The 18880-nt window shown below is 34.8% G+C and overlaps 3 protein-coding genes across 3 annotated transcripts in view; 1 reads left to right on the top strand and 2 right to left on the bottom strand.

Annotated features, from left to right (window-relative positions):
• csgalnact1a (chondroitin sulfate N-acetylgalactosaminyltransferase 1a) overlaps positions 1 to 8572 on the bottom strand; it is a 40537-nt gene extending 31965 nt beyond the window's left edge. Inside the window, exon 1 of the mRNA XM_028462524.1 lies at positions 8498 to 8572. The gene's annotated coding sequence lies outside the window, so the exon portion shown is untranslated. The remainder of the gene's footprint in view (positions 1 to 8497) is intronic.
• Positions 8573 to 12796: 4224 nt separating this feature from the next.
• On the bottom strand, positions 12797 to 15109 carry nxnl2 (nucleoredoxin like 2). Its single transcript, XM_028462527.1, has 2 exons — positions 14615 to 15109; positions 12797 to 13537 (listed from the first exon to the last, which is right to left on the bottom strand). The coding sequence occupies exons 1-2, from the start codon at positions 14914 to 14916 to the stop codon at positions 13369 to 13371; spliced, it is 471 nt and encodes a 156-aa protein (XP_028318328.1). The 5' UTR covers positions 14917 to 15109; the 3' UTR covers positions 12797 to 13368.
• Positions 15110 to 17253: 2144 nt separating this feature from the next.
• On the top strand, positions 17254 to 18880 carry gng10 (guanine nucleotide binding protein (G protein), gamma 10). Its single transcript, XM_028462528.1, has 2 exons — positions 17254 to 17436; positions 18386 to 18880. Exons 1-2 carry the CDS (start codon positions 17356 to 17358, stop codon positions 18509 to 18511), a joined length of 207 nt encoding a protein of 68 aa, XP_028318329.1. The 5' UTR covers positions 17254 to 17355; the 3' UTR covers positions 18512 to 18880.

Here is an 18880-nt window from a genome sequence, read left to right as displayed (position 1 = left end):
AATTTAAAAATTCCTTCATTTTGCAATCGATTTTCTCTAAATTTTGAATGTAATTTGCAATTCAAAAATGACTGCAATCATCCACGTATTGGCAAGTTTGATCTAATTTGTGAATTTGGATGAACTGGGATATAGGGAGCGGAATTATTAGGTGATTTACCTTAGAATTCATGTTTTGTCCTCCTACATTGTTTTTTTTAGTAACCACTCTAATGGTTTCAGGGTGATTTTCCTACTTTGATGCTATGAACAGATAAAAAGTCACTTTACACCGGTTCACTTGTTCTTTTCTCTATTTTCTATTTTTCAACCTCCAAACAGGATCGCTGTTGTTTTCCTTGAAGACATTTCATCCATCATCCGAGCGTGTACATGCTCTCAATGCATTTGTTTGTTTACCAAATCAGAATAAAAAAGGGCTGAGGACGCGTTTCCCTCACTGGCTTACACGACAAATGTGTTGCCTCTAATCACATATTTGACTGTTTTGGTTGTACAGAGTACGGTACAGGAGAAGGTCAAGCAAAAACAGGAGAAAATAGATAAATGAGGTTGTCATGGAGTGAAAAAAAAAAAAGGGAATGGCTTTGTATTCGGTGGCCAGAGATGTTTTCATCAGTACCCGTGCCTCAGCATCCAAAATCACTTCCTCCTCTCCTGCTGCAACTTTCTGCCCACAGGGGTTGAACTGTTCGAGTGTGCTTCATGTGCACGCTGTGAGTGGCGAGGTTTGGGTTATAATTGCAGTGAAAGTATTCACCGTACCCTCTTAGCGCCTGATGAGTGTGCTGTGACAATAAGCGCCAAGAACGAGCGATGGAGCTTTGACTAAAAGTGTTAGAGAAGCGGTCAGAAAGCAGAAAAGCTCATTTATTTACCGCTCATCCTTTGGCCTAGTTTTAGGTCGACGCTGTCACTGGAGCAGCAGAAATCACACTCAGGTGACAGGTTATCTTCGTCTGTTTCCTCCTCTCTGTACGGAAGCCCACGCAGGCCGACCTTTAAATGTCTGAGGCACTCGAGAAGCGACCTTGTGACCCTCTCAGCGAGACAAATGCTGCATGTCTGTCTAGCTGTCAGACTTAAAGAGCACACTGTGGATGCTCTGCTGGTATGTAATGTATGCAGGGACGCTCTCAGACAGAGTGGAATATACTGTATGCACTGAGATCCCACTTTGGTCTTTTTAGAAGATGCAGGTAGGAGCAAAAAAAGTGTAGGAGTCATGAGAGGAACCAGAGACTGGGATTTGATCAGATTATATATGTTAAAGCTTCACAGGTGAGTTCAATTCTCCTGTTTGCTGGTCTTTCACGTTTGGGTCATTCCATGTCATTTCAACAAATTTTCAGGATATCTCATGCATTTTTTTTAAAATCACACACAACCCTGAATTTTTTTTACAAATTGTTCCTTAATAATTCAATTGGCACACTGTACATTTTTAGTTTGAAAAGTGAAAAACAATAAATGATTATAAGACACAGAGGCAAGCGACAATGGCCTCATGTAAAGGATTTTCAGTATTGGCGAGTGGTAAAATAGCCCTAAAATTGGGGTCCAAAATAAAGAGTTCATATAAAGAAAAACTGATTTATATCCCAAGAAAGAGTCATATTTATACAATACATTAAAACAGATCAGATTTTTTTTCTTACATTCCCGCATGCAGTTATGGGCCAATGAAAATAGTAAAAAAAAAAAGTATTTTTCCGGATTTCAAGAGACTGTCGTCCAAAAACCAATGCATACATGTGACTAATCATTAGTGATGTGAACAGTCTATGTTTATAGCTCGAAGCTGATTAAATTACAGGGAGCTGAGACATATTCAAAGTTATTTACTAAAGGCCCAAACATGTTCCAAACAAACTTTTGAGGGGCTGTCCACCAGATAGAATGTATAACATATATTTTCATATTTCTGAGAGAGTAGGAGGAGCTATATTACTATACCAAATTTCAGTTTCCTATGTGGTGGAGTACATGAGATATTAGAAGCTGAAAATGGAAAAAAAAATAAGGACGCACGAAAAACAACACATTCCCCCCTCCCTAAATTGTCCATATCTCAAAAAGTGTTCATTAGATCAAACTACAAATCTACAGTGTGCCTATTGAATAATCAAAATTCAGATTTTTTTGAGACCGAAGTGCATGGGCCATTTGTGAAATAACATTTGGAACATTGTTTTTCAGTTTATTCCTCAATTTTTTTTTTCATTATTGTTAGTGATCATATTTAGGAAAGTCTACGAGGAATAATCTCAAAATACACAGAAAAAATTTATTATTTACGAACACAAGAGATGTGAATTTAAGTCTGTTTTTTTTAGATTAAAGATTAAATCGGGGCTTTCGCCTTTATTGGTCATATTCTGTATTATTGTTACAGATATAAAATTTGTCCTCTGCATTTAACCCATCCCTGAGGAGCAGTAAGCAGCCATTTTTGCGGTGCCTGGGGAGCAGTTTAGTGTATAGCGTGAAACTCACAGACCTTCGGCTAAGTTTTCGTATTCGTTTAGTAGTATAAAGTGTTAGTTCCCCTAGACCTAGTGCACCGTAAAAATAAAGGTACAGAATGAACCAATTCATCTAGAATTTCAGTAGGTTTTTTTAAGATTCGATTTAAAATCAATTTCTGAATTTATAAACCATTTATGTTTCTTCTTCCCAGTGTGATTCACTTTGTGTTGGAGCTGATGGTGAAGACAAAAAGAAACCTTTCGATCTTTCATAGGACATCTACTGTACTGTCATCTCCTGTGAATAACATCTGATCATTAGCGTCACATGATTATATTTTTAACCATGTCGCCACATGCTGTGTCTTTACTGTACATTCATGTATGACCTTCACTGATTTCAATATTTTCCTAAAGATTTGCAGCGTTAGCAATTGAATTACGTACATTTTCAAAAATAATTATGTCTATAAATGTATAAATCAATAAATATTTCTGTATATGTATGTGTAGAAAAAGGTAGGTTTGGATATTAAAAAAACATGAAAATGATGAGCTATCAAAGCTTTACTTGATTACAGTGAAAGTTACAGATTCTTCTTTTTGATTCTAAATGATTTGTACTCAGAAAATGTACTTTGATCTCCTAACATGTTTTGATTGTCAACTGCTAGTCTTCTTCAGAGGCGTCTGCTGATGGCTTTGTTGTTTTCTTGACTTCTGCTTAATAATTACAGAAAATTAATTTTGTCTTCATTTGAATCACATGTGAAGGTATAATTTATTCCAACAACTTTTTTTCCGGAAAATGACTTTGATCTCCTGACATGTTTTGACTGTCAACTGCCAAGTCTTCTTCAGAGGCATCTGCTGATCGCTTTGATGTTTTCGTGACTCCCGCTTAATAATTCCAGGCAGTTAAATTTGTCGTCTTTTTTTAACAAAATGTTATGATTTGATTTATTCCCACAACTTTTTTTTCTGGAAATTTACTTTGATCTCCTGATATGTTTTGACTGTCAACTGCCAAGTCTTCTTCAGAGGCATCTGCTGATCGCTTTGATGTTTTCGTGACTCCTGCTTAATTTAATTTGTCGTCTTTTTTTAACAAAATGTTATGGTTTGATTCATTCCCACAACTTTTTTTTTCTGGAAATTTACTTTGATCTCCTGACATGTTTTGACTGTCAACTGCCAAATCTTCTACAGAGGCATCTGCTGATCGCTTTGATGTTTTCTTGACTTCCTCTTAATAATTACAGAAAATACATTTTGTCATATTTTTGAATAGTATGGTTAGGTTTCATTTATTAATACAACTTTTTTCAGAAAATTTACTTTGATCTCCTGACACGTTTCAACTGTCAACTGCCAGTCTTCTTCAGAGGCATAAATACGTACGGGTCAGAGACTTGGAGGTTGCTGATGTGCGTGTTTCCTCTGTGAACAGTTCTGTCTGAACCTGCCTTTGAGCTCTTTTACTGAAAAACTGAGGAATGTCCACTGGGGAAGGGATTGGGAATAAGAAAACGGAGAAGAGGGATTATTAAAATACAACTGGGATGAGGAAAAGATGCAAGTGGAAACAACGTCATCCATGGCCAGATCACATCAACTGATGTGCCAAGTCGGCATGAAGTGAACACGAGTGAGGAGGAAACGACAGACGAGAGAAAGGTTCCTTTGATGTCTTTCCGTTCCCTCAGGTGATTCCACCTCCCATTCATTAGGGGCCGCGTTCCCCCCCTGAACCTTCCTGTTGATGTGCCATCTGCAAAGGGCCTTTTAAAAAAAAAAAAAAAAAACCATGACAACCATCTTGTGTTAACTGCCACTTGTTCTCTGCCTTTCTCTTTTCTCTCTTAAAGTGCTCCACTTCTTTAGAGGTTGGATGATATCGGATGAATGTTTAATGCCCTCATGGGGGAAAATGGGTCATTGCAGAACAACAACACTGATACTGAAAATATCACAGCATCCTGATATTCTTTTAAGTGGGTAACATTACCTGTATAACATTAAAAAAAGTAAAATATTTATTATAACTTTTTAGTATATGTTAGATGAATATGTGGATATTTGTTTACATTTATTTATGGGTTCACCCCATGATATTTTATAAAATGGGCATCATCGGGCAAGGTTTGCATGAATATTATGATGGAAATAAAAATAGAAACACTTTGAAATCTTATACAGGACTATAATAGAACTTAAATAGAGCACAAAATACATTTGAATAGATTTAGAGTAATTTTAAAGATTGTTTTCGAAACAGCAGTCATGGCCAGACTCACAGTCGCACCACATGATATTATGACACTTTGAATAACAGGGGAGAGCTTTTTAGGGTCCATCCATAAAGTCAACAAAATGATGGTTCATTGTTCTATGAATCTGTGATAATCACATTTATGTATTTATCTGAATTCTGAATTATATCCACTGTTATCCAGGATGTTTAGTATTATTTGTGCTATAGTTTTTAATGTCATCTTAAAAATGTAAATCCTTGTTTTAATCAGAAATAAAAATGGGTTAAAAGTGAATAAAAATGGTGGAAAAGGTGGTGAAATGGGATTTTAAAAACCACAGAAATTGGTTAAAAGTTGCAAATTAGAGTGGGCAAAAACAGACAGAAAAAAAGTGGTAAAAAGGGTTCAAAGTGTCAATATTGGCTTAAAAGTGGCGGGACAAAAAGTAGAAACAAATAGTTTAAATTGGCAAATAATGGGCATGAAAAATCGCAAATGTGCTTAAATTGGTAAAAAAAAAAAAAAGCATGAAATATGGTGAAAAAAAAGGTTAAAAGTGAAAATAGTAGCTCAAAATATGTGACATTAGGTGGGAAAAGTGGTGGAAAGGGTTTATAAGTGCAGAAAATGTCTTGAACGTGGAAGAAATGTGCAGAAAAGGCAGAAATGGGAGTAATGTAGGAAAAATGCATTGAAAGGAGCAAAAATATGACAATATTTAGGTTAAAACATGGCAAGTTTGGTGTAGTTGCATAAAAAGGGTAAAAAAAATAAGCAAAAATGGGTTCGAATTGTAAATTTTTTTTAAAAAATATCTTAGTTTTTTGAAGGCGTATGGCGACCTCGTACCAGTGTCTTGCGACCCCAAATGGGGTCCTGACCCCAAGGTTGAGAACAACTGTACTTCCCTGTTCTGGTGGAGAACAAACTGTTAAACAGACTATCAGCCTGAACAGAGGCATTTCTCAACTGCAGCCTGTTACGAAGGTAAAGTCTTGTGGTTTTGGATTTCAGGAGTTACAAAATGTTTCCATCAGTTGGAAACTGCCACCCTTCAGCACCCAAAGGCAAAAAAAACACCTTCCAGTGCAACTGACAGAACTACCAGGAAGTTTATTAGAAATCTGAATCACCTAAACAAGTAAAGGCAACTACAACAGAGACACAGCTGTACTCATAAAATGATGTTCTCACTCACAGTAGCTCAGTGGAGATAATTTGCCTTCAGGCCACAGGAAGCACATTTATGTCATCATGGATCAGATCACGTGTGTGTGTGTGTGTGTTTTAAAGTGAGCAACATAGGATGAACATTTAAACCAACGTTTTTCAACCTTGGGGTCGTGACCCCATTTGGGGTCACGAGACACTGGGAGGGGGTCACCAGAGGTTTTCAAGAAACTAAGAATATTGTTTTCAACAATTTGAGCCCATTTTTGCTTATTTTTAAAACTACACCAAACTTACCATATTCTAACCTATTCATCATTTTTACTTACCAGATTTTTGCACCTTTTAATGCATTTTTGCAACATTACTCCCATTTCTGCCACTTCTCCATCAAATTTCAATAGGAAGGAGTCACCAGATATGCATACATGAAACTAAGAACATATATTTGTTTAACAATTTGAGCTCATTTTTGCTTATTTTCACCCTTTTTTTCTGCAACTATACCAGACTTGCCATATTTTAAGGTATTTTCTCCACTTTTTTTCTTGCCGCCTCCTAATGCATTTTTGCTACATTAGTCCCATTTCTGCCACTTTCAGATTCCAATGCCTTTTCTGCACATTTTTCCCCACTTTCAAGACATTTTTGGCACTTATGAACCCTTTCCACCACGTTTCTCACCTAATGTCACACATGTCGCCTGGAATGTGTTAAAAACAATTACTGATTATAAATATATTTAATTTTTCAAATTAAAACACACTCAGAAAGACCTGTTTTCTATACTTTCACAAATATAAATCTAGTTCAAATAAGATGCAGAAAAAAGAAAAGACAAAAAAAAAATACAGTATAAAAATAACTGAGCTATTGCAGCTTATCACTGTGTACATTAATCTTGTCTACACTGTATTCGTTACACAGTATAACAACAACCGTGATTAAAAACTACTTATAGAACAATATTTTTTGGGGTCACCAGAAATTTGTGATATAAAAAAAAGGGGTCACGATCCAAGAAAAAGGTTGGGAACCACTGATTTAAACACTTGTTTAAACTTGGTTAGCAGTGTATACACTCTGTCAGTGTCTGCTGATTCTGAACATAAAATATAACGTCTAGTTTAATTCTCCTATTATGTGGAAAACAAGCCCACAGGCTTGAAAAACCAAATACTTCAGAGGGCAGGGTGCTTAAAGGGGGCCAGTAAGCAGGATTACAGCTGTTTCCTTGATAAAAGCTCTGGTTTGTTATGCTGTGTGTGCACATATGTGTGTGTGTGTGTGTGTGTGAAAGAGAGAGAGTGAAGCAGTGCAAAGAAGCCTGCAGGCTACTGAGTGCTTGTAATGTTGTTATCTGCAGTAGATTATGGTTGATATCTTTTACACTTAGTTTTGACTCCGCAAGTCAAACCTTTAATTTTGAATTATATATATATATATATATATATATGTGTGTGTGTGTGTTCCATCCTCATCCACAAGGCTATGGGGTGCCCAATGTAAAAACTCATTCATTCAACTCAGTCATTTTTTCATAGCCAACATATTTTGATCATTTAGCTCATTTAGCTGTGTCATTGTTAAAAATGTGTACACTTGAAAAATAAATCTAAATGTAAATGTTAACTTTAAATATAAATGTTTCATTTACATCTAAATCTGTGTTACATTTAGTGCTGACCAGCCCACATTGTATATTTTTTAAACATTTAGCCTTACCCAAATTAACATTTAGATTTACATTTAACATTTAGATTTAAAACAGCATGTTCTATATCACTGTAAAAAATGTGTACACATAAAAAATAAATCTAAATGTAAATGTTAAATGTAAATTCAAATGTTACATTTAGCGCTGACCATCCCACGTTGCATAATTTTTAAACATTTAGCAATACACTTGGAGATCGATTTAACATTTAGATTTAAATTTAACACTTAGATTTACATGTAACGTTAAGATTTAAAACAGCATGTTCTACATCATTGTTAAAAATGTGTACACATGAAAAACAAATCTAAATGTAAATGTTGAATCTAAATGTAAATGTAAATCTAAATGTTAAACCGGTCCCCGGTCCCCAAGTGTAACGCTAAATGCTTAGAAATAATACAAAGTGGGCTGGTAAGCACCTGTCGATCACATTTAGATATAAATTTAACATTTAGGTTTAGATATACATTAATCATTTAGATTTACATTTAACATTTACATTTATTTTTCATGTGTACACATTTTTAACGATGATATAGAACATGCTGTTTTACATGAATTTCTGTCTCAAATGAAAGAAAAATTAACTAAATGTTCAAAACATGTCAGCTGTGAAAAAGTGACTTTTTCATGCACAAAAATTTCAAAATGAAAGCATGATATTAGGACAGCTTTACAAAAACAAAACGCTCTCCTTTAATGACTACAATAAACATAAAAACGTAGATTACTTTGAGACTATACTACTTAAATTAATAGTTAATATCAGGAGAGTGGATATATTACACAGAAGCGCTCTGAATACAGACAAACTCTAAGTGTATTAGACATTAAAGCTGTTTTAGGAGAAGTTCAGAGCAGAGTTAATAACATGAAAACCTCACCTTGGCTCCGTTCCTGTGCTTCCTGCGGGAAAAGGTGAGCTCTCTCCCGCTGACGCTCCTGCAGTCTGTGCTGCTTCACACTGGGAGCGATTTTTCTACCTTCAACACGCGTCAAGCTAAAATACCAACGGAAAACAAAAACAGCTGCCTTTCAAAATAAATGTCAACATGTAAAAAGTTAAAACGACACCTAAAGAACTGCATTCCCCATTTAAAAAAGGCATTAAAACCGACTAACACTACTAATATTAAAAAGGTTCAATAAAGCAAGTATAGAAAATGGATGGATGAATTTTGATTATGGCATGTTAGTACAGGGGTTCTCAACCATGGGGTTGCGAGACACTGGGAAAAACTTGAGAAAAATCTCAGGATTTTGGAAAAAATTGAGAGTTCTTTCATCAGTTTGAGATTAAAAATGACAGCCATCACATGATTTAAGCATCGCAAACTGTAAGACCTGCAAATATTGTGGAATTTCATTGAATTTGAGTATTTGGAGGGAAAGAAATACCTACAACTGAATTATTTGGTCATTTGTACAACACCATTAATGTTTTCTCGTGTTTGGCCCCCGGTCCTTGAGTTTGACACGTGAACTACACAAAAGTTCAATAAATGCATACGACTCTTACTTTGAAAGCTCCCAGACACACATCCTGCTATAAACACAGGTGTGTTGACAGAGGCGCTCTGAAGTGCAGGTCCGCTAGCCCCGCCCTGTCCGTCCTCTCATAAAGAAAGACAGCCTTGTTGTGAAGTTGACTCTCAACTGTTACAGGAACACGACACACTGATGCCTTTCATTTATAAAAGCCGAGCAGGAGCTAAAAAGTGAAGCTGTAGCTAATCCAGGTTGACCCGAGGGACTCTTTACACCCTGGGTCCCAATTTATGCGCGTGGTGGTGGACGTGGGTGACGTCACCGCGTCGGAAATGATCAGTGGACCGATTAATTACATTTTCTTTGTCTACACAGGGAACAAAAGAACATCAGTTTTACAACAGACACCTTGCAAATAAATAAAACAATGAAATAATAATAATAATAATAATAATAATAATAATAATAATAATAATAATAATAATAATAATAATAATAATATATATATATATATATATAATCAACGCAAGTCCAGTTTAATTTGGAATTTGCATGATCTAGAACAGACATAGGCAACTGGTGGCCTGGGAACCACATGTGGCCCTCTGTCTAATTTTGTGTGGCCCTGCGGCAAAAAAAAAATAAAGACTCCAAAACACAAAAAATGACAGAGAAATACACAAAAAGACTCCAAAAATCCTAAATGACAACAAAAATGCACAAAATGACTCGGAACAGACAATGTAATAAAAGAATACACAAAAATGCTCCAAAAATATGGAGGTAGATTTGTGTCTTTATTATTCAATAAAAAAAAACAAAAAACTTTTCAATAAAAAGAACAATCAAAATAATAAAACAACAACTTTTTTTGTTTATTATTATTATCAAAAAACATTAGGTCAATCAAAAATGAATAACTTCATTCAAAGAAAAAAGTGTTCAAATACAAAAAAATATTTGAGACCCAAATAATTGCTTTGAACACTTTTTTTTCTTTGATCAAAGAGGTTATTTTGAAAATATTATTGTGAAAGTCTTTTTTGTATTTGAGCCATATTATGAGTAGTACCGATAATTTGTGTCTTTACTATTCAAATTAAAAAAAAAAGACAAGAAAAAAATTCAATCAGAAAATATTTCAACACTAAATGACTTGTTCAACACAAAAAACTGAAAGGAAAATGACAGAAAATACATGGATACGTGGATATTGTGGCCCTCAGATCAGACAATCACTTTTTTGTGGCCCCTGCTGTAATAGTAGTTCCTCACTTCTGATCTATGAATGAATTAGAATTTCACAGACACATCAAAGCATTTGTTTTTGAAATATTGAGGCAGTGAAGAAGAACCGTCTTTGTTCCTGTGGAGAACTTTATGGACCGTACAATTGTTTATCAAACGTTCTTAGTGAAAGTAATGAGCTTCAAACTGCTGCACATACGGAACTTTTTGTTCTAAGTTGTATTTTTAAACTTTTTTTTTTTTACAGGAAATTTTCATCCTATCCCAAATATAGATGCCTTATATAATTTATATTGACATGTAAATTGTTAAACAATAATAGTCACTAGCTTTAATCAATATATATATACTGTAAAATAGTTATATAATAATATGAATATACCTTACTATTTATGCTTTCTTTTACAGTAAAAAGCGTTTCTTTCTTTCTTTTTTTAATATATTACTGTATATGGGTTAGTTTTGTTTTTTTTCTGGAGTTATAGTGACCTCACATGGTGAATAGTGAAATTACAACTCTTAATTTTCTTACCAACGGAAGTGAAATAAAGTATAAATAAATCATTCAAAGGGGTTATTTGATACACTGTGACATCAAAAGAAATTATAGGTTATTATGAGGTTTTTCATATATTGATTTGTTTTGTGTTACAGTATTAGTAATGTCTACCCATACAGTGATTTCTTACATCAAACCTTTAATATTGATTTGAGTAACTGTTCAATTTGGGATATTTCTAGTGCAGTTGGCACTCATTTATTTGATTTTTTTACCTAAGCACACAAATATGCTTAGGATTTCAATTTGTTTTTTCAATCTCTTCATTTTTTTTTAGATTAAAAATAGAGGCTAAAAATTGTGATTTTTTTTTTTTTGTAGAACTACTAATTTTTTTCCACTCACAAATGTAGAAATTCAAAAACACAGCCATGTTTTTTCAGTTTACCAAAATGAGTCGAAAATAATTAAAAACACTGTTCAAAACAAAACAATTATCAGATCTAAAACTGCTGTTAATTTTCCCTAAATTATTGGAATTTTGTTTTCCAGCATTATTTATTTATTTAATCAAAAACTAGTTTTATTATTGATACTGAGATTTGAGTTGACCTGACTTGACTTCAAAATATGCTTAAGTTGAACTTCCTAAGGCTGCTTCAGGGCGTTAACAAACCAGTTTGTGCAGATGCATCGCGACACGATAACAAACTGTGCCAGTGGATGTTTTTTTTGGCATAGGGTAGTGAAAGCAGAGCTAGTCAGCACCATTAATGCCCTGGATGTGAAAGCAAAGTGGAAACTAATCACATGGGAAACTAATCACGTGGGAATCGTGTTGGTTAATGAGCCTGGAGGGGAATAAATGTGTTAATTCAACACACGCTTGTTTACGGTGTGACACAAGACACAACCACACTTCAAGTTTTCAAAGCTTTATTCCCAAACTTGGGTCGCAATCTATAAAAAACTATTTATAAAAATTGTACAAGCAGCACAGAGCAGCAACTCTCAGGTTTCTAGGCAGTATAAAAGAGAAAGCTCGTGGGAAAACACCTTTTTATACAGAAAAGTCCAGCCAAATGCATTATTAGTGCTGTAGCATGACAATACACGCAGGACTGTGCTTCAACACAAACTGAGACACTACATTCACACCGGAGGTCTATGGTAATGCATAGGAAGCTTATTGCATGCTGTTTAATCATGAACCTCAAGTCAAAGTGTAGGACACACACATCAATAAATAAAAAATAATTTAATAAAATTAAAAAAAAGTCAAGGAACCTTCAAAGGAAAGGTCAAAGCAATCAGCAGATGCCTCTGACAAAGACTGGCAGTTGTCAGTCGTAACATGTCAAAAGATGAATTTCCTGAAGAACAGTTGTCTGATTAAATGAAAACTTAACTTATTATTTAAAAATAATCTTGCTGGAATTAATACGTGGAAGTCAAGGAAACATCAACGTGATCAGCAATCGCCTCTGAAGAAGACTGGCAGTTGTCAGTCAAAACATATCAAGAGGTCAAAGTGAATTTCCTGGAAAAAAAAAAGTTCACTGAATAAATTAAACCATAACTTAGTATTTAGAAAGAAGATTAAAAAAAAAATCCTGCTGGAATTATTACACGGAAGTCAAGGAAACTTCAAAGAAAATATCAAAGCAATCAGTAGACGCCTCTGATGAAGACTTGCAGTTGTCAGTCAAAACATGTCACGAGATCAAAGTACATTTCCTGAGGAACAGATGTCTGAATAAATTAAACCTTAACTTAGTATTTAGAAAGAAGATAAAAAGAATCCCGCTGGAATTATTACGCGGAAGTCAAGGAAACTTCAAAGGAAACATCAAAGCGAACAGCACTTGCCTCTTATGAAAACTGGCAGTTGTCAGTCAAAACATGTCAGGAAATCAAAGTGAATTTCCTGAAAAAAAAAAAAGTTGTCTTAATAAATTAAACCTTAACAGATCACTTCAAAAGTTTGTTTTCATCTCCTTCGTGAACACTTTCATTTGACATTTTTGAAATAGTTTTGCGCATTGCATTCTGGGATATGGAGTCCTGTAAGCAGATGTGTAGAAGTGCGTTTTTTATTCCCATTCTTCCAAGTGATTTCTTGTGTTTCTTTGCCAGATCTCGTTTGCTTCTGGTATTCCTCGCGATATCACCTAGGATTTGGATATTTCCGTTTAAACCCAAATAAACATCTGCCATTGTTTTGTCAAAACTTTAATTCTGTGAGTTTGGCAGAGTTTTTTTGGGGGAAAAAAAACAAGAAATCACGATAAGAATAAAGTAAAAACACTTCTCTGCATTCGTCTGCAGTACTCCACATCCATCAATTCAATGTGTCAAACTTTTCTGATAACGTCAATGAACAGTGGACTTAAAAAAAAAAAACTAAATTTCAACCTTTTACATCTTTTTCCGAGCAAATGACCTTTGATTTATTGATCGATAAGGCCTAAACTATGTTTTTATCTGATAAATATGTGTCTCCTGCACTGCTGTAGCTCTTTAACCCTTAAAGTTCTGGAAGATCTCTGCAGCATCCAGCCAGGTCCTGAAGCAGGCCAGCCCACGGTCTCGGATCTGTTTCCGTCCTTTGTCTGTGATCACGTCACCGTTTTCCTTCACAATCACCAGCCGAGGAACAGCTGTGATGTTGTAGCGCTGCTTCAGTTCACTGCCAGAGACAAAGTGGAACAAAAACACACGATGGAAAAAAAAAAATGCATCGTATAATAATTAGTTTAAAACTTATTGACTGGACTAGAGAATAATGTTGGAATTAAATCTGGTATTTTTAATTTAAAAGGAGAAATGTGTGTAAAGCCTTTAGTGTGACTATTTTATTTTCCTCCTCACTATTGTTTTATTTCTTGTATTTGTAGATTTATCACGCAGGGAACGATAGGCAAAAGAAAAGTGGTGAGAAATCCACCAAACGAAAAAAATATAAAAATGAGTAAAAAACAAACACATTTATCATGTGCATGTCCCATCTAATTAAACCAGGGAAACATATACCCCTTTATAACACTACAGACTATCTACACCTCTTTGTACATCGAACCTTCAAATACATACTCATTTGGCCATAATTGACAACTCTACTTACTACACTTAATCTGCACTAGGAGTGTGAAGATATCTCGATACGGCGATATATTGCGATATTTTTTCACACGATTGATTATTGATAGGCTTGTGCTAAGTATCGATTTAAAAAAAAAAAAAAATTCAAAACCTTTTCTGCTTTTTCACTAAAATGTGCAGGTACGCATTCACAATAATTTTGTCACTGTTTGTTGAAGGAACCAATATATTGTTTACTGGAATATTACACTATAATGGTGTCACTGGTAAGAATGATCCTATTTTTTGTTTACAGAAAGCACTATTGGAGATACTTATTCATTTACATTAGTATGTTGACACTTATTTGCAGACATTTTGCACTAAAATAGTGTCACTGTTCATAGGACACTTTTTTTTTTAAAATGTATTGTCTTTTAGAGATATAAAATAAAAATTGTATTTTTTCACTTAATCTTTTTTTCTTGTTATGTCAAATTATTGTAGATTGATTTCTGCCCAATATATGAATAATCGCAGTATCGTGAGATAATCGTTTTCGCGAGGTACCCACCACTAATATGCACCTGTAGCTAATCCTTCCTGGTGACCTGGGTTTCCCTCATTAGTATTAAACTAACCACTTTGACAGTATATTTAGTAAACGTGCGTTCATAAAACTCACTGTCTGTAATCATCGGACCAGGGCAGAGCCAGCCAGTCTCCGTGTAGATCGTGGTAATAATCCACCATGTCATCCACAGACTTATCAGAGGAGATAAAAACTATCTCAAACTGAGCTGGAGGTTCTCCCTCCTCCACCAGCTCCGTGTAGAAGTCACACAGGATGGGAGTGAAGTCCCGACACGGTGGACACCAGCCAGCAGAGAAGTAAATCCCCACCACCTTGTTCCTGAGAGCCTCCTCAGGGTCCACCAGGTCCCCGTCCTTGTTCAGGAGAGACCGACCTAAGAACACCTCCACCATGTTCCCGTCACTACAAACCGGTCACCGGAAGTTTCTCAGCTTTTATTCTAGTTTACTTTTAGCTCATGTTTAGTGAGTCTGAGCAGCTCAGAGTGCAAAACACAAGCCACTTAATGTCAATCCCCGGAAAACCCTTCACACAGCCAATCAGGAAGCGAGAAGACGTTGTGGTGTGCGCCATGTGCTACACACAGCCACACGCACACACACCACGTAATTCCCTGGTCCCGCCCACATCCAAATAACTAATCTGCGCATGCGCACACATAAACAGGAAGTGATTAGAAAAACAACCACTGGAAGAACGAGTTTAAACTGTTTTTTTTTTTTTTTTTTATCAATTCTTTATTTCTTATTCATGGCAGAAATTCCTTTAGACTTGTTTCATTTATGAAAAAAAAAACAACAACAAAAAAAAACAACAACCCTCATTTCAACGCCTTTCATCATCTCATTTTTACAATATTTTGAATCCATTCAAATAAAAAAAAACGTGTAAAACATGATAGAAGAATTTACATTAACAGAAAAACCATAGCCCCCTTTAATTCTTTAAATCGGTATTCTACTGTACCATTGAATTATCGCCATTAAAAGCCCTTATGTATGTATTTTATCTTTTTATTTTATCTTTTTCTTTATTTTCATCTTGTTTTTTTTTTCTCTTTACTATGTTCCTATAGAGACTGAACTTGTGGTTTTGGCTTGAATATGCTATCGTTCTAATGATTGTTGTATATGACATTAAAGTGCTGTCACAGCAAATTTGCGGTTGACCTCATTTGGAGACATGATTTATTGCTCTGGTTGAATGATGGAGTCCAGGCGAGGCATTGATGATTTTATAAAAAAGATTTATTATAAAATTAAATAAAAAAGGAGTAAAAAAGAAGCTTCCATCCTGAAAGAATGAAAGGCAAAAGGCTCGTGGCAGAGCAAAAAGGCAAGACCCACTCTAACTAACAGTTTCACAGCTTAAGCTTTTATACAGATAACAGAAAAAGTTCCACCCTGAGGTGAGGAGAAGGAGGGAGTCAGATGCCCAACAGTGGAAGCATTTGAGGATGATGAAGACGTGTATATTATGAGGAAGATTGGGCTCCACTCTTATCTATCCTTGATAGTGTGTGCGTTCGTGTATATCTGCATGTGAGTTTGAGTTTTGGCCTTCAGCAGAGACTCTGTGTTGCACTGAGTACAATACGATCTGTACTGTTTAATCTAACATGATTCAGCTGTTCAAAAGTGCAAAGAGTAATGGAGTCATCATGTATTAAAACATGACAAATTGTACACATGAACATACATTTGACGATATGATGATGAATATAAAAATTGCCATAACAGTGCCATGTTATGTATATATACTGTGCACTTTTGCTCAATAAAAAAATAAAATAAAAATAAAGAGCAGACAACAATATAATAAATAAAAATCCAAACACAGCAGTTAATGATCACTTTAATTAAAAACTGAACCTTTTAGCACAATAAATAATTAAATATATTCTACAGCAATTGAATCAGATATCAATCGACATAAACTCATAAGAGCATTTTTTCCCAGCTCTCTAAGTGGTTTATAAGAACACGAATGCTTAGTTTTTTGTAATAAACATCATTGTAATTATCAGTAAATGCACACTATACATAAATAATCATCATTATAAAAAATATTGTATGTATTGTATGAATGTATTGAAAATGGACAAAAAAGTGTGACAAGTCTCACATTTAAAACAATGTTGCATTAAAAATGGAAAAAATGTCTAACATATATTAAAAAAACCCAAAAATTTAAAAAGTGAATGTAGTTTTTCATGATCGTTAATCAAATCCGCTAAATAAATAGGCAAAAACTGAAGAACACTTTCAAGATTTTGGGTACACTTTATTTAGCCCTATAATATTATCATTTATTTATTTATTCATTTTTAAAGATAAAGATAAGATATAGATCAAGATAACCTTTATTAGTCCTACACAGGGGAAATTTGCGTGTTTCAGCAGCAAAGGATCACAGCGTAATAAAAAACAGCACAAAAAATAATATATACACACGCTCCTGTACATAAAGAGGGAAGACATTGGTGCAAGAAAGGACATTGCAGAGTGAAAACAGAATATAATATATACATAAGCAAACTAAAATTGCAGATTTAATTTATTTTCAGGAGCTAATGATGTTTCTCACACTGGTGAAGGTTGAAGGTTGGGCTCCTCACATCCTTCCTTGCTTCTACAACTAAGTGCACTGAGGTCATGTGGAAGGAAACGGGCCCGCCTCTCCTTCCTCCTGCTGTCTTTAGTGCCCATAAGTGGATTCACTCACTCACTCAGTCTGTCTGTGCCTGAAGACTGGAGGGGACAAACACTTTTTAATCCCATTTTTACTGAGAAAACTCCTCTTCCTCTGAAGAACGACTGACTGTCACCACCATGACCTCCAACTCCAACCTATCTACTATGCGTCGACTGGTGGAACAACTGAAGCTTGAGGCTAGTGTGGAGAGAATTAAGGTAAAAAAAAAAAAAGAGCAAGAATTTTTAGAATTTAAACAAACACACATCGAATTTTATTTGTTTGCTCCTAAAATGACTTTAGGTTAGATTTCATGTTGACATTGTTATCTGAGTTGTGTACTTTTATTTTAGGTTGCTAAATATTTGTGAAGGTCTTTTACTGATATTCTCTGAACATAACCTTTTCTATTCCTCTTTTACTGATCATTTTACTGATCAAATACAACCACAATAGACTTTAAACACATGTTAGACATCAAAGCATTATCACAAATATACAAACATTTTTTATTTTCATTTTTTTTTGTCTTCTTTTTGAAGAGTATGTTCAGGTTTCATTTATTCAGACAACTTTGTTTCAGGAAATTTACTTTGATCTCCTGACATATTTCAACTGTCAGCTGCCAGTCTTCTTCAGAGGCATCTGCTGATCGCTTTGACGTTTTCTTAACTTCGCGTAATAATTCCATCAAGTTCATTTTGTCTTCTTTTTTGAATAATATGTTTCATTTAATTTATCTAGGTAACTTTTTTTTCAGGAAATTTACTTTGATCTTCTTGAACTTTACTTTGACATACTTCAACTGTCAACTGCCAGTCTTCTTCAGAGGTGCCTGCTGATCACGTTGATGTGTCCTTGACTTCGGTGTATTAAGGACACATCAAAGCAAGTTTCACATCAAAGTAGATTTCCTGAAAAAATGTGTCAGAAAAAATGAAACCGTAACATATTATTCAAACATTTTTCCTTTAATAATGCACATTAAATTGGTGTTCTTCAGACCTGTACGTTGACCACATTTTTATAATCCCTTTGATATCAATTTATATACATTTACCCAAGTATAGTGGATGCCAATTCATCTATAATTTGGTATTGTCTTCACGCCTTCTTTAGTGTACATGTATCTGGTGTAGAAATGTATTGATGTGCATGTTTGTGCAGGTTTCCCAGGCAGCTACAGAGCTGCAGCAGTACTGTCTGCAGAATGCAGGGAAAGACGCTCTCCTGGTTGGAGTCCCAACAGGCAGTAACCCCTTCAGAGAACCTCGATCCTGTGCCGTGGTTTGAAGGTCAGGATCCAACAATGTACAGCAAATGTTGTTTATATAGAAACACCTGCTAAAGGAGTTAAACTAAAGAAGTTACATCTAGAGGTAGTAGAAGAAGAAGAAGAAGAAGAAGAAGAAGAAGAAGAAGAAGAAGAAGAAGAAGAAGAAGAAGAAGAAGAAGAAGAAGAAGAAGAAGAAGAAGAAGAAGAAGAACAAGAAGAAGAAGAAGAACAAGAAGAAGAAGAAGAAGAAGTTGTGAGATCTCACCCTTAGAACAGATTTTGTTGGTATTTGCTTTTTTTTTCTCTTCATGATTTTTATGTAAAATTGCAAAAGTAACAATTAAACTGTGAATTTATCTTTCACAATAAAATGCCCAGTTTGCTAA

The sequence above is a fragment of the Gouania willdenowi genome, chromosome 12, assembly GCF_900634775.1.
Source record: "Gouania willdenowi chromosome 12, fGouWil2.1, whole genome shotgun sequence".
Lineage (NCBI taxonomy): Eukaryota > Metazoa > Chordata > Actinopteri > Blenniiformes > Gobiesocidae > Gouania > Gouania willdenowi.
The sequence above is the reverse complement of the archived record's forward strand: the minus strand, read 5'-3'. Positions and strand labels throughout refer to the sequence as shown.

Coding starts and splice junctions, on each gene's coding strand:
- nxnl2 (XM_028462527.1), bottom strand. CDS start 14,916: ATGGTGGAGGTGTTCTTAGGTCGGTCTCTCCTGAACAAGGACGGGGAC. Junction 13,538..14,614: donor TGGTCCGATGATTACAGACA/GTGAGTTTTATG, acceptor TGTCTCTGGCAG/TGAACTGAAGCAGCGCTACA.
- gng10 (XM_028462528.1), top strand. CDS start 17,356: ATGACCTCCAACTCCAACCTATCTACTATGCGTCGACTGGTGGAACAA. Junction 17,437..18,385: donor CTAGTGTGGAGAGAATTAAG/GTAAAAAAAAAA, acceptor ATGTTTGTGCAG/GTTTCCCAGGCAGCTACAGA.